Source organism: Colius striatus, chromosome 15 (genome assembly GCF_028858725.1).
Source record: "Colius striatus isolate bColStr4 chromosome 15, bColStr4.1.hap1, whole genome shotgun sequence".
Classification (NCBI taxonomy): Eukaryota; Metazoa; Chordata; class Aves; order Coliiformes; family Coliidae; genus Colius; species Colius striatus.
The window spans coordinates 6669599-6684802 of NC_084773.1; the positions used below are offsets into that span (position 1 = coordinate 6669599).

The 15204-nt window shown below is 53.2% G+C and overlaps 1 protein-coding gene across 1 annotated transcript; it reads left to right on the forward strand.

Moving 5' to 3' along the window:
- Nucleotides 1-4674: 4674 nt before the first annotated feature.
- On the forward strand, nucleotides 4675-11154 carry TNNC1 (troponin C1, slow skeletal and cardiac type). Its single transcript, XM_062008345.1, has 6 exons — nucleotides 4675-4747; nucleotides 8614-8644; nucleotides 8946-9092; nucleotides 10003-10117; nucleotides 10225-10361; nucleotides 10979-11154. Exons 1-6 carry the CDS (start codon nucleotides 4724-4726, stop codon nucleotides 11008-11010), a joined length of 486 nt encoding a protein of 161 aa, XP_061864329.1. The 5' UTR covers nucleotides 4675-4723; the 3' UTR covers nucleotides 11011-11154.
- The last annotated feature ends 4050 nt before the right edge of the window (nucleotides 11155-15204 follow it).

Consider the following 15204-nt stretch of genomic DNA (forward strand, 5'->3'; position numbering starts at 1 on the left):
CGTCCCGCCCGCCGCCCCCTTATCGGCAACCGCCGGCCTGCGCGGGGCGGGGCTTCGCCGGAGGGGCGGGGCTCCACCGGAGGGGCGGGGCTCCACCGGAGGGGCGGGGCTCCACCGGAGGGGCGGGGCTCCACTGGAGGGGCGGGGCCAGCGAGGGGCGGGGCAAACGCGGGGCGGGGCCAACACGGGGCGGGGCTTCCCCGGAGGGGCGGGGCCATCGTGGGGCGGGGCTTCCCCAGAGGGGCGGGGCTTAGGCCTGGGGCGGGGCTGAGAGCGGGGCTGCGTGATGGGCGGCGTGGCGGGCGGCTGCCGAGCAACGCAGCGTGCGGCCGTGCAGCGCGGGGTGCTGCGGCACGGCAGCTCGCGGGGCAGCGCTGTGCATCGTGCGGTGCGGTGCAGCGCGGGGTGCCGCGGCACGGCAGCTCGCGGGGCAGCGCTGTGCATCGTGCGGTGCGGTGCAGCGCGGGGTGCTGCGGCACGGCAGCTCGCGGGGCAGCGCTGTGCATCGTGCGGTGCGGTGCAGCGCGGGGTGCTGCGGCACGGCAGCACGCAGGGCCGCGCTGTGCATCGTGCGGTGCGGTGCGGTGCAACGCGGGGTGCTGCGGCACGGCAGCTCGCAGGGCAGCGCTGTGCATCGTGCGGTGCGGTGCGGTGCAACGCGGGGTGCCGCGGCGCGGCAGCTCGCGGGGCAGCGCTGTGCATCGTGCGGTGCGGTGCGGTGCAGCGCGGGGTGCTGCGGCACGGCAGCTCGCGGGGCAGCGCTGTGCATCGTGCGGTGCGGTGCGGTGCAGCGCGGGGTGCCCCGGCACGGCAGCTCGCGGGGCAGCGCTGTGCATCGTGCGGTGCGGTGCGGTGCAGCGCGGGGTGCCCCGGCACGGCAGCTCGCGGGGCAGCGCTGTGCATCGTGCGGTGCGGTGCGGTGCAACGCGGGGTGCCGCGGCGCGGCAGCTCGCGGGGCAGCGCTGTGCATCGTGCGGTGCGGTGCGGTGCAGCGCGGGGTGCTGCGGCACGGCAGCTCGCGGGGCAGCGCTGTGCATCGTGCGGTGCGGTGCGGTGCAGCGCGGGGTGCCCCGGCACGGCAGCTCGCAGGGCAGCGCTGTGCATCGTGCGGTGCGGTGCAGCGCGGGGCTATGCAATGCTGTGCTGTGTGACACAGCATCATGCTGTGTGATGCAACACGGAGCTATACAACGATACGCCGTGCAACATGGCAGCGTGCAGTGCAGTGCGGGGCTGTGTGACACGGTGTCGTGCAACTCAGCACTGTGCAGTGCAGTACAATGTGTATAGGAGCACAGGGCATTTGAGATTGAACTGCAAAAGGAAAGGCTAGCAAAAGACAGTGTGGCTGTGCTGCTGTGCTCAGCAGCATCTGCATCTGGAAGCAGTGCTGGCATGGCCCAAAGTAACATGCCTCCCCCCACACACCATCCCCGCCACAGCTGCAGACTTGACTGCTGTCATTGACCAAAGCACCGCTGTACTGGTTCTGGTGCCACCTCAGAAACAGAGCTGAGGCGCTGGGGTGATGGGCCAGACCCACATGGACTCGGCCCAGGGCCTCAGGGATGAGCACAGAGGGAAATCAGGATGTTGACTTCACTGACACTACAAATTCTGCTTACTTCAATGCACCATCCCATGGAGGGCAGGGAAGTGTTTTCTAATCTGTGCACACTAAAGGAATGTTGCCAGAAACTTGTGACAGAAATGGTGAATCTTAAAGGATAGTAAGAGAATACTCCTTGGCCTCTTCCCTGTGAATGTGACTTGCCCCATGGGAGAGTCACAGGAGGCTTGGCTAAAGAAACACCTTCTGTCTGTCCTTCCTTAGGTATGCTACCTAGGGGAGGATGCAATTAGTTCCAGTGTAGCATCATTAATAATAGCAGAATTGCCAAATGCCCTGGGTGCATGTGTGGCTTTTAGAGTTATCTGGACAGAAGGTATTTCCTCTTCAGAAGGGAGCTGCAGTGAAGAGGGAGTAACACTGCAGGAAGCAATGCTGGCGTCTGGCAGATGCAACCAGGATGGCAGATAAGAAAACACACCTCTGCAAATGGAGCTGGATAAGCCCATTTTGATTTTATTTTCACTACAGACAGCTTTCCTGTCATCAAGACTTACCCAAATGATGTGTGTAAGGAGTCCCAGCATCAGCTGGAGCTGCTGCTGAGCTCAGTGTCTTGATGAGATAATAAGTGGTTTTGGAGAGCAACTTTAATTAAGCTTCCTCTGAATGTCTCAGCTCCTTAATTAAATAGCAATTTGCATCGCACACAGGTCTGTGGGGTTTGATAGGTACCCTTCTCCTCTTCCTAAAGCAGTTTCTGCCTGAGGATGCTGAAGTGGCTCATGATGCGACAGCACTGTCCTGGCTCCCAGAGAAGAGGAGTCAACAGGAGCAATGCAGCTGGGAAAGGGGGCAAATGGGAGCTCATTCAGCTAAAGGGTTTAAGTGGCAGTAAATTAAAGAGTTTCAGTGTTGGTGGGTCTGGCCCTGCCCAGGTGCTCTGTGCAAGGAAGGGGGATGCCTGGAGTGTTTTGCATGGTTTGGAGCCACAAGAGACTGGCCAAGGAGCCCTGCAAGCACTCTGACCTCAAATTAAGTCCCAACTTACTTGGGCTTCTGCTTTTTATTTCCTTCTCTTTGACATCTAATGAGATGTTCCAGTTTCCTGATCCTCTTGGTAGCCCTCCCCTGGATTCCAGAGAGTCCAGCACTGGGCTACCAAGATGGTCAAGGGCCTGGAACATCTTTCTTACGAGGAAAGGCTGCGGGAGAAGACTAAGAGGGGAACCTCATTAACACTTATAAATACATCATGGGTGGATGTCAGGAGGATGGGGGTGACACTTTTTCCTGTAGTGCCTAGTGCCAGGACAAGGGGTAATAGACATAAACTGTAACACAAAAAGTTCCACTTAAACACAAGACAAAACTTCTTTACTGTAAGGATGAGGGAGCCCTGGCACAGGCTGCCCAGGGAGGGTGTGGAGGCTCCTTCTCTGTCAGCAGTTTGCAGAAGCCCAGCTTTCCTGTGCACTGACACGCTCCGTGGTGACAGTAGCCCAGATTTCCCCTCTCTAAGCACACACATACACCCTTCTTCCCCACCCCCACCTGGATTTCATCCCATCTGCTCCAGGAGCACAGCTGCAGCCCTTTGAAGGCAATGTTAGAGCTTGTACCCCTGTCACACATCAGCCCTGGGTATATTCTGACACATCCCAGGGGCTGTTTTGAGGGGGCTGAGTCAGAGCTGTCACCTCCTGGGACAAAAGGATGAGGCCAGGTGGGATTCTCCAGTGCTGCCTGGCAGGGCCCAGGCTGAGCACCCACCTTCTCACAGGGAGTCTCAAGGGGTGAAGGCAGCCCAGGGCTGGGGGTTGCCTCAGGGCAGCACTTCACTGGGGTTTGGGTGATGGTTGGGTGTGGGGGTACAGTAGGTCCCCCATCCCAGCCTGCAACCCCACCTAAGGACAAGCCTTTTCTATGTTCAAAGCAAATGTATTATTGATGTATTCCTCCTCTGAAGACTAACATGCTTCAAAAATCAATCCCTTAAATGCAGCTAAGTGCTACATAGGGACAGCAGGGTTTTCTTTTTGCGTGCAACATGATTTCTATTAAGAGGAGAAGGGATTTCAGCCGCATTCATAGTCGTTTCACTGTTGCTGACGTGAGCTAGCTGGAGGTGAGACTTCCCTTTGAAACAGCAGCGCCATCCATAACTCCTTTGGACACAAGAGGGAGTCCCCGAGTCACCAGAAAGCGTTTTGCTTGGGTTGCTGTGGATGAAAAACGCTTTCCCCTGCGTTGAGAAAACGCTGGTCGGCACTTGGAGGCCTTTGGTGTGTTTCCAGCGCGGTGAGATAAACTCCTGGTAAATCCAGGAGCGTGGGTTTTCCCCATTCGCCGTGGGAACAGGTCAGCTCACTGGCTGGGTCAGGTGAGTCCTGGCTTCCTAAAGGACTGGGAATTACCTCTGAAATCCAGCACAGTCGATAGCCACCCCCTCACTACCCCCATTTTGCAGCCTCAGCCTAAATGCATTTGCAGCCCCAGCCTAAATGCATTTGCAGCCCCAGCCTAAATGCATCTGCTGCACGCTTCTGGTCCCTGGGACTGCGCATCCCTTGTCCTTAGCGCCTGCGTGCATGTGGCAGTGGCTCCTCAGCACCAGCCACAGGTCCCCCATGGGCTTGAGGATGGCTCCCAACATCCCCTCTTCCCACTGTGCCTGGGGGACACTAGCTGCCGGACAGGGATATTTTGGGAGGCACGCCCCTCCCGTACTACCCAGTTTCATTAGGCACGGTGTAATCTCCGTAACGCGGCTTCCAGGGGGGAACACACGGAGGTGACACGGTGTCCAGCCAGGACAGCCAATTCTGCACGCTATCATCAAGGATCCCGTCAAACTCCATCGCAAGGGCTCGCACCTTCCCACACCCGAGCCGCGGGCAGCCCCCAGCTGCCCCACAGCGGGGCTGGGGCCGGCGCCGGCCGTGGCAGCGTCGGGCTCGGCTCCGGCCCCATCCCGGGGCACGCAGGCGAGGCATTGCCGCGGCGCTGGGCTGGGAAGGGGCCGGGCGTGCGGGGCTGCCAGGGGGCTGGTCACATCCCCGGGGCGGGCAGCCCCCTATATGAGCCGGGCGGACGCGCGGCGCCGCAGAGCGAGCCCGACGTGCCCCGGCCCCGCGCTCGCCCTCTGCAGCCATGGATGACATCTATAAGGCGGCGGTAAGCGCCTCTCCTTGGGACTGTGTTTTTGCGAGGGGAGGGCGGTGTGTTAAAGGGTTTTCAGGGGTTTTATAGGAGATTCACCAAAGCTGGGATGGAGGTAATTCAGTGGAGAAGTGAGAATAAGGAATAATTATAGGGTGTCAGCTTTTAGTCAACATCATCATCCAGGACACAGACCTTTCCTACTGATGGCTCTGAAGGTTTCACACTCCTAAGTGTGAAACTCCTAACTGTGCTGTTAAATGACTTACAGCTAATCCCCTGGTTCCCCACTGTAAGGCGGGGAGATGACCCATAGGTGAAGTTGCAAATCCCATACAAATCTCGAGAGTACAAGAGGTGGCTGCTGGCTTGAGCTCAGACAAAGCAGAACAGTGTTTCTCATCAAATGAACATCATTTGTATGGGTTGAACCTCACCCTCTTCTTCCTGGTGCTTTGTAGTGTTGCCATTGCTGTGTTCCCCCTTCCCTTGCCTGAATATTTCTTTCTGGGAGGTTTAAAACCCCCTCAGTTGGTTTATTTTTTTGGTGAGTTATTTCCAAACATCCCTCTGTGCTTTGGTGCTCCTGCTATGTGCTCTGCAGCAATCCAGAATGTGAGCTATGCTCTGGGGGAACGCAGAGCATCCTCACGGCTATTTTAACTTACACAGCTGCACGCTGCGCTCGCTGCCTAAACCCAAACGATTTGGTGTGGAATAAGAAGGCTGCATTATTTTGTAACAGAGACAGACAGTGGTACACAAGTGGAATAAGGATGAAAATAGATTCTGGATTGTGTGGATTGCTACTGTGTCCCTTTCATAAATGGAGTTGAAGAAGAGCTTCTTGGTGGTTTGGTTTGTTTGCTTTTTTGGTTAAAATAGGTAGTTGAGCAGGTTTGGTTTTAACCAAGGGCACAGCAAATACATCAAACAAGTCTTATTTTAATCCCAAGGTTTTTAAAGGTAAGAATGATAGTGCTTGATATATAATTGATGAAAAATCCCAAAATGTTCACACCTCTGTCCTTTGGTCAGCCCTAAACCTCCTGAAATGGAACCTGCCTGTCAGCCCCAGTGGTGTGAAAAGACCAGGGAAAGGGTGTATGGGAAAGTGCTGAGACCTCCAACCAACATCTCCAAAAGGGAGAAAAATGAGACCTATAAAATCAAAAGTAAATCCAGGCTTCTTTAATTAATCTTTTTAATGACATCTGTTCTCTGCAACTCGAGACACGGGTCTTCTTCTCACTGTTTAGGCACCTCCTGCCCCGAATGAGGGAGAAAGTGCTTTGTAAGCTGGTGATGCCCATAGCCAAGAGTCTGTCAGCTGGGGCAGCAAGGGTGTAGAGATCTAAAAATAAACTCTTTCCCACCTGTAAGCTGCAGCTTTTCTCCAAATCTCTGCCCCAGAAATGGGCAAAAATCCACAGGTGAATCTACCCCAAACCTGTGGGTGCTCATGGAGTTGGACCACAGAGGAATTTAGCTGAGAAAAAGTAACTGCAGCACCAGAGCACAACCTCAGAGTTCCTACATCAGCTATCAGAAACTTGTCCCAGACATAGAGCCCTTGACCAGGGGAATGTGCCTCACAAAAGACCCAGTGGGCTCTCATAAGGATTTTGCTGCTGGTTTGAAGGTGGGGGCATGCTGGCAAACATGGGCTCAAGTCCTGGGCATTCACTGCCAGCACCTTTACAGAGGCAAAACACATCCAAGCCAGGCACAGCTGAGACAAACAGCTTTTTAGTGGATCTATTCCCCAAGATTTAACTATAAGAAAACATTTACCTGGAAAAAAATTCAGGACCTTCAGCTTCCCCTGTCTGACTTCAACTGGAAGTTGATGAAGAAGAGAGCTGATAAAAGCAAAGTAGGGCAAACTTGGGGTTACCACAGCAGCCACAGTGCTGTGACCTTAGTGCTGGCCTTCTCCCACTGCAGCTGGACAGACCTGTCCCTGCCATGGAGGGAACAGAGGAATAAAGCCACGACAGCAGCCATGTCCAGAGGGCACAATAAACAGCTCAGGAGACATCTCTGTAATAAAAGTGTCACTCTGTAGCTACATTGCACTTAATTTACAGACAGCCTAGCTCTACATCTGTCACTTCAGTAGTCAAGGAAGCTTCAAAAGCGAGTATTGTTTAATCTGCTGCATGCTGCTGACAGATAGTAGTATTATATTTATGCCAAATTCCCTATGTGCATCCAGAGAGCCCAATGGATTTTCATCTTGCCCACTCATGCCTAGATAAGGGTGTGCAAACACAAAGCTATTTTGGGAACATTTTTAGGCTCTATTAAGCATGCTAAGAACAGTGCCAGGGACAAGTGTCCAGATAAAGGGCTGCAGGATAAATACCAAAGCCTGGGAACAATCGGGGAGCTCATCTTTATCTCCAGCACCTCTCTCACCCAGGCTTATAAATAGCAAATGTACCAAGAGGGTCATGTTACCCAAGGGGGCATGGGCAGAGGGATAATAGCCACAACGGGCTGGCAGTTGCCTGCTTGCCTCCAGTGACCTGGAACCATGGTGGGCTTGGGGCTTCGTCCTGCAATAGCAATCCTGCCACTGTCCTTAGGGCTCTCTGACTGGAAAGTCTTCACCTCCCAGTGTGTGGGGAGTGGGATAAGGCTTGGCTGCTCACTTCTTGCAGGCTCTGTTCTTCTAAGAGAAAGCACTTTCCCTGCTTCTTGCCACAAGTAGGGAAGATTTCCAGCTGGCTTTTGTAAAACCACTGCACTTCAGTGCAAAAGCACCAGCCAACCCTCAAAGAGAAGGTGCCACAACCCTGGGTTATGAGGTTCTGCCTCAAGCAAACCATGGTGGGGATGGGTGTTGTGGCCTGCTCACATAGGGATGGTAGTAAGAGACGTTAGGGGGGTCAGGCACCCTCTGCACAGTAGCCCTTGCAGGGAGTCATATCTGTCTGACTCCAGAGAGGCTGTTGACCAGCATAGGAAGGAACAGTCAGTGTTTTCATGGATGCTACCAAAGAGGCAGTTGGATAGAAGGGTCAGCAATTCTAGATAAGCAGCACCTGCAGGCAGGAATGAAGCCCAAGACAGAAATGCACTTAAAGAGGTACAGCACAGAGCTGATGGATCCCTCTTTGCTCTCCTCATTGATGATTTTCATGGATTCATGCTCACTAACAAGCTCCCACTGATCATCTGTGGGGAATTAATTCTTTGGGAATAATCTGCCAGCCTGTTTTGGTTAACATCTAATGGCTGCACAGCCCATTTCTTCAGGGAGCCATACAAAGCAGGCTAAAGGGAACAGCAGCTCCCTTCAGAGGCAGCAATCTTGGTAATTAAACACTGACTCCCGCAGGAGCAGACAAACTGTTAATGCTTTGGATAGTACAGGTAGTTTTTTGAATCCAGGACTGAAGAGCAACTACTATAGATGGTCTTGTGCACCTCTCCCTCCCCAGGGACCTCCCCAGCACATCCCACCTCTGACCTGGCCTCAGCCCACGCACGAGCAGCCCTCAGCAGTGCAACCATCCTGCTGTGAAGCCTGCCAGCAACAAGAGATCATCCCTCCGTGGTTGACAGGGACAAATGCTTTTCCCAGTGGGTCTCCCTTGCTTGTGTAAGGGCTACTGCTGCTGTGCATCATGTGCAGTGCTCTAGAGGAACGATGTTCACTTCAAAGGAGTTGGGAATGATTTTTAAAAGGAGGAATGTCTTACACCATGAAAAGTCTTGACATTAAAACTGCACTGGTCATACATCATGTAGTCCATGAGGGTGCCTGTTGTGAAGCTTGGTTCACTTTGCAAAGGCTGTGAACCAATAACATGTCCTTTTAACACTTAATGATGCTGCTGATGAAAAAGACTTGGTCTCTGTTTTCCTTGCAGGTTGAGCAGCTGACAGAAGAGCAAAAAAATGGTAGGTGCAGCTTGAGCTTGACACTACAGCCTAAAGACAAACTCCCCAGCCAGCAGCCCAGCCTGCCTCAGCAATTATACCCCCAAAAATGCTTTGGTTGTACTGCCCAAAGCGGGGCATGATCCAGGGGTTTCAATCCACCAAGCATTTAAATGAAGCCGTTTCCATGTATGTGCCTGGGCAGTGCTGGGGATGCTGTGCCTGGGACAAGCCCCCTGCCCCTGAGCCACCTGCCTGCAGTGTTGAGGTGTGGGGCAAGACACCCCCCCCCCAATCTCCTCTCTCTCCCCTCTGTTCCCAGAGTTCAAGGCTGCTTTTGACATCTTCGTGCTGGGGGCAGAGGATGGTTGCATCAGCACCAAGGAGCTGGGGAAGGTGATGCGGATGCTGGGGCAGAACCCCACCCCCGAGGAGCTGCAGGAGATGATAGACGAGGTGGATGAGGACGGTGAGAGATTTGGGTTTCTTCCACTCTCCCAAGCACCACCCTGATGCCTGCAGATGTGTGGGGCATGGTGCAGGTTGGGAACGCTGTGCAGCACTGGCAGGATCTGTGCTGGGGACAGCCACAGCCTGTAGGGAGCAACCTGCAATGCTGTGATTTTGAAGGACACCAAACTTCAGCGTGGTTCCTATAGGAAACTACCAGAGCAACTGTAAAGTTATTATTCCTATAATGATCAGACTGCTTGAACTTGATTGTGGAGGTTGCTCTGAAATTGCAGAGATATACTTAAAACCCCCTAAATATAGGCTGAGTGTAGCAACTGCTACATTCATGTGGCATTTCAGGAACACCACAACACAGGAAGGTCTTCCACTGCTCAAGTGTACACACACAAATAACTGTCAGCATTGATTAAATCCGTGTGCCAGTGATCACACACCACAAAATCCACTGTCTGCAAGCTGGGCAGCACTACCATACTAAATGACTGGAAAATAAAAAAGCACTTAAACATCAGGCAAAACAGGACAACAGCTGTGTCACTGAAAACAGTGCTGTACTGCTGGGGCAAAATCACCCTGCATGCATACCTGCCTTCCAGAGCTTTTGTTACTCACACCTCCGTGAGACGGACAAGTATCTCCATAGCAGCAGTTTCCATTCACTGGTGCTTCCAGTAGGACTTTTAGTTCATTCTACCTTGCCAAAATGACTGTGGAAGGTAAAATTCAGTGCAGGGCCTCAATCACTCAAGAGTCCTGAAAGCTGCCTCTTGCTGCAGGGCTGCTGCCGTGAGTTTTGGTCCTTGGTTACTAAAGGAAGTGTTGATCCGGAGTTCTGGTCCTTGGTTAGCAGCGTGGTCTCTCACTCAGTGCTACCCCCCAGCTGATGGTGTTTATTCTGCCTGCAGGCAGTGGCACTGTTGACTTTGATGAGTTCCTTGTTATGATGGTCCGGTGTATGAAAGATGACAGCAAAGGAAAAACTGAAGAGGAACTCTCGGATCTCTTCAGGATGTTTGATAAGTAAGAGCCGTAGGCGCAGCAGCGGGGGGTGGTGGGAGCAGCACCCTTGCCCTGGCTCCCCTCCCCAGCATGCTGCTCTGCTCCTGAGCCCTTCTGTCCTCACACAGAAATGCTGATGGCTACATTGACCTCGAGGAACTGAAGATCATGCTGCAGGCCACGGGAGAGACCATCACCGAGGATGACATAGAAGAACTGATGAGAGATGGGGATAAAAACAATGATGGCAGGATTGACTATGATGGTAGGACTCTTGGGTGCAGTTTGGTCATGAGCCCTTGAGAGTGCCCCAGGCAGCTCTCTTGGTTGCCTCTTGGATGGGCATAAGCTCATGCAAGCTGGGCAATGCATGTGGCTGCAGGGGGTGTTTGCACAGCAACAGAGGGGTCTTACACTCGTGAAATAGCAGCAAGGGCCTGCGATTGCCTTAACTGTCCTCATGCTGCACAAGCCAGCCTGCACTGCAGCAGTGCTGCTTTTCACCAGAGACCTCTCCTCTCCTGCCCTCTGAGCACAAGCACCACCTCAAATCTATGAAGGTGATGCTGCTAAAATGACCCCAGACCACTTCTGAGCTCAGTCGGTGGCCGTGTCCCTCTCCGGGCATTCACCTCTGGCATTTTGGGTGCAGCAGAAGGTGATGCTGGGCTCCAGTGACATTTCCAGCAGCAGTCACAAGGAGTCCTCGCCACAGCCAGAGAAGCAGTAGCCATTGCCCCTCAGCCTTTCACACATCTCCAGGGGAGTGGGGGTGGAAAGGGAGACAGGGCTGGGGAAAGCTGCCAAGAGCATGCTGGGCAGCTGCGATGGCACTTCAGTCCCAGCTCACACCCCTTGTCTCCAATGTCTTCTCCTTGGCAGAGTTCCTGGAGTTTATGAAGGGAGTTGAATAAACCTGAGGCCACATCAACAGCCTGAATCTGCTAAACCCCTCCAGTCCTGCATCTCATCTCCTTGGCTAAGTTCCCTGGCTACTGGCATGAAGACTGAGTGCTGAGAAGGGTGGCCACTGGGAAAATAAAATGTGTTAATACCAAGTGCCTCAGGTGGTTGTTCCTTGGCAGTTTAGCAAGAGCTTCACCCTGGTCGTTTACTCACAGCTAATGGGGCCATGTCACATGCCTGCAAGCTGCATCTCACAAGGTGACACCCCAGCAGCAGCTTTTAGCCTCCAAGGAGGTGTTGTGCTGCCAGCCCAGTGGCAAAGCCCAGCCATCGGGGCCACAGGTGCTCAGTGGGGAGCTGCCATGATGTGGCTCCTCAGCCCTGCCATGGTGAGCAGGCTCAGGAGGTACTGTGCCTGCTGGTTTAAGTGCAGCTTTGGCAGTTTTAGTGACTAAATGTGGATTAACAACCACTTACACCCTCACTGAAATCCACCAGTGAGGGACAGTCCTGCTCCTTCACACTCTTGCCTCAGCTGTCCTGAAGGGACACCCCTGCCTCCTTCCTGCCGTGCTGATTGCCACCTTGTGGTGCATGCAGTGAGAACTCAGTTTCCTTTGGAAATGAGAATAAAAGCCATTCCTAAGTTTGGCTGGCTACCTCCTTCTCACCTCACCCAGCCTGGCAGGAGGCAGCAGCTCCGTGGCACCTCACAGTCCTCCAACAGCCCTGGGCAGGAGCCTCACCACAATAAGTGCAACACCTGATTTTCTCTCAGAAATCACATCCATTTGGGCCTCAGGGTCCCTGGGCAAGTCATGACCCCGCTCTGGGTCTTGGCCCCTAGGCATGGTGTAACAGCAGGGCTGAGGAGAAGCTGTGCTGTCCCCAAGGGCCTCAGGCACCATCTTTTCTCATCCCAAGGAAGCACAGCATTCCTGAGGCATTAGCAGCTCTCCCTGCACATAGCTGCCTCCTCCAATTAAACTACAGCCCCAGCACAGCTCACACATTGCAGTCATGTTGCTAAAATCAAACGTTTACCCAAGCAAAACAAACATTGGCAGGGCAAGGCTTGAGGCTACGTTGGTGCAAGCCCCGGTGCTGCTGCCCTCAGCTGTGGTGTGAGCATGGTGCCATGTCACTGCCTCACACCCACTGCACCCTTCTGCCTCTCCTCACAAAAACAGCTTTTTTTTTTCCCCTCCTCTGTGGAGTCACAGCATCATTTTGGTTGGAAAAGTCCAACTACTCACCTTACAAACTGTCACTCACCTTAGTGCCAACCTTACCACCAGCCCATGGCCCTCAGCAGGGATGGGGACTCCAGCATCTCCCTGGGCAGCCTGTGCCAGTGTCTGACAATCCTCTCAGGGGAAAAAAATCTCCTGCTAATCTTCAATCTAACCTCCCCTGGTGCAACTTGAGGCCATTTCCTATTGTACTGTAACTTGTTGCTTGGGAGAAGACACCTATCCCCACCTTCCCACAACCTCCTGTCAAGTACTTGTAGAGAGTGCTCAGCCTCCTCCAGACTAAACAGCGCCAGCTCCCTCAGTCTTTCCCCATCAGCCTTGTGCTCCAGACTCTTCCCCAGCTCTGTTGCCTGTCTCTGGACACACTCCAGCACCTCAGTGTCTTTCTTATAGTGAAAACTGAACATAGCAGTAGAGATGCAGCCTCACCAGTGCTGAGGGAGGCAGTCATTTCCCTGATCCTGTTGGTCACACTATTTCTGATACAAGCCAGGATGCCATTGGCCTTCTTGGTCACCTGAGCACACTGCTGGCTCATGTTCACCAACACCCCCAGGTCCTTTTTCCCCAGACAGCTCTCCAGCCACACATCCCCAAGCCTGTAATGTTAACGTGGTGGTGTTGTGTCCCAAGTGCCATATTCATATTGTATATGTATCAGAAGCCAGCAGACACAGAAATGTGCTGGGTGAAGCAACTCTATGACAGGAAATGCTCTCAAGTGTTACCATTTTCTGTTTCCAATGAATCTGTAGCCTAGAGATCAAAAAGAATCATTTTACATCTCCTGAGTGTACCAGCAAAAGTCTCTTCCCACCAAGACCTGCTCTGAGGACACAGCTGAAATGCTTTGCCCCAGGCCTGGAAACCTCCACAAATACCTGGGCTTAAGCCATGAGCCAAGCTGGCACCAGCTCTCCCCACAGCCATCCAGCTCACAGGCAATCCACAGCCTCCTCTGGTATCTCAGCAAGCATCACCAACAGCCCCGGGATCTGGTCAAGGAAGATCACAACACCCAACAAGGACATCTCCAAGATAGTCTCTCCTGCTTACTGAAGGGTGAACAAGAGAAGAAATAAGGTTAGCCTTCTCCCTTCAGTCAACTTGGTGGCTTGCAAGAGGTTTGAACCCCAAGGAAAAGGATGGCTGCAGAGCCACCCAGCCACGTGTCTTGACTCTTCCCTTCTCTGCTCACCGGCAGCAGTGAGCCATGACCTCGCTGGCTGCCCATTGTTTTCTGAGAGTAAAACAGAAGAGGTGGTGCTGGAGAGAGAACACAAAGATTTTATAGCAGCTGCAACTTGTCCCTGGAAGAGCTGGCACACTTGGACTTTCTTAGTCCCTGGGCCAGAGGTGCCAGCAGGTCAGCATGCCCTGCACGGAGCCAGAGAGACTGCTGCAGGAGCAGTCTGCCTGAATGCACTCGTCCTCCAAATGCTGCAGCCTGGGCACAGCAGGTGGAGCTCACTGGTGGCTAAAGCACAGCAACAACTGCCTCAGGAATGTAACATGACATGACAGGCTGCTGAGTGGGCTAGGTGGCTGGAAAGCACGGGATCAGCCTGGCTGAAGCCTCCACAGAGGGGGTGTGCCTGGAGACCTGTTAATGATGAGCAAAAACCACCCAGAGGAGCCCACACGTCTGTGCAACTCCACACAGATTTGCAGCTTTCCCTGCATGTGCAGTCAGCTTCAGGTGCCTGCAGGCTTGACAGAACGTAACACGTGTCCACACGCACTTCTTGGAGGGAAAAAACTCATTGAAAGAATTGTTCCATTTTAAATCAGGCCAAAAGCCATTTACCACTGAATCAGCCCCTGGACCTGAGTGCTCTTGACTCTCTCAGCTGAGATAGGAGCTGTGCTGGCAGGAGACAGCAGTTGTGCCACTGGGCACAGGCACAGCCCTCAGGCCATTTGATCTGTTTGCTTTCACTGGCAGTAGATTTCATTCCTGCCCTGGCTTGCAGCTTCTCCAGTGTATTTGAGGCCTCTCTTCAGCCCTCTGTAAAACTTTGCTGTGTGAATCAAGTGACTGCACTGAGGAAGATCTGAGCACACCTTGTACACATCGCCCTAATAAAACCCCTACATCTCACCTACAGCCACCATTCTGTTAACTGCTTTTTGCTTGCACATGTTTCTGAAAGGCAGTGAGGGGAGACAGAGCAGCACACCTCCAGCCCTGCCTTTCAGTTTCACTGTGCACATCAAAGTCCCCAGTGAATACTCTGTCCCACCACAGAGGTTTGGAGCACTTTGATTTCTCCTCCTCAGTGTGTGCTCTTGGCTTTCAGCATGATGGCTCATCTTTGTCAAATGAGTCAACTCAGTATTTGGTTACATGCCCTTTACTCTCTATTTAATCCAAGGGAAGAAAGGTGCCAAACTGGAACTTGATATGGAGCCTTCTTAATTGTAAAGGAGCAAAATCAGCAGCAGCAGGTACGATGTACAGCAGCAGTAAGCACAAAACATATACAGCCTGATGCACAGCAGTACCTGAGCAGACACTCTCAAGCTCATTGGCTTCCTGCAGGATACCAAGGATTTCATTGCAAGGGTTTTGAAGTTTTTAAATATCAAAGATGACAGAGCTCTGTGTAATGGGAATAGTTTCAAGTGGGCCACAGCTGCCAGTTCCCGCTCCTGGGCTCTGCATACGCAATCCTCCCAAAACGGATCGTCAGCCTCACTTGACCAACACAACTTAAATGATTTCACAAGGCAAACGAAAGAGGATGAAGGCCCACCAAGAGGCCATGTCAGCACAGGCTCCCCTTTGCAGCTGCCTGTCCCTTCTGGGCTGGGGCAACCTCTGTAACAAAGAGGGAAGTTGTGGACTGAGTCATTGCAGGGTTAGAAAAGGCAATAGGTGATGAACTGACGTCTGGGCAGTGTCCTGCAGGACCACCATGTGTGCAGGGAGCAGACAACAACAAA

Coding starts and splice junctions, on each gene's coding strand:
- TNNC1 (XM_062008345.1), top strand. CDS start 4,724: ATGGATGACATCTATAAGGCGGCG. Junction 4,748..8,613: donor ATGACATCTATAAGGCGGCG/GTAAGCGCCTCT, acceptor TTTTCCTTGCAG/GTTGAGCAGCTGACAGAAGA. Junction 10,362..10,978: donor TGGCAGGATTGACTATGATG/GTAGGACTCTTG, acceptor TCTCCTTGGCAG/AGTTCCTGGAGTTTATGAAG.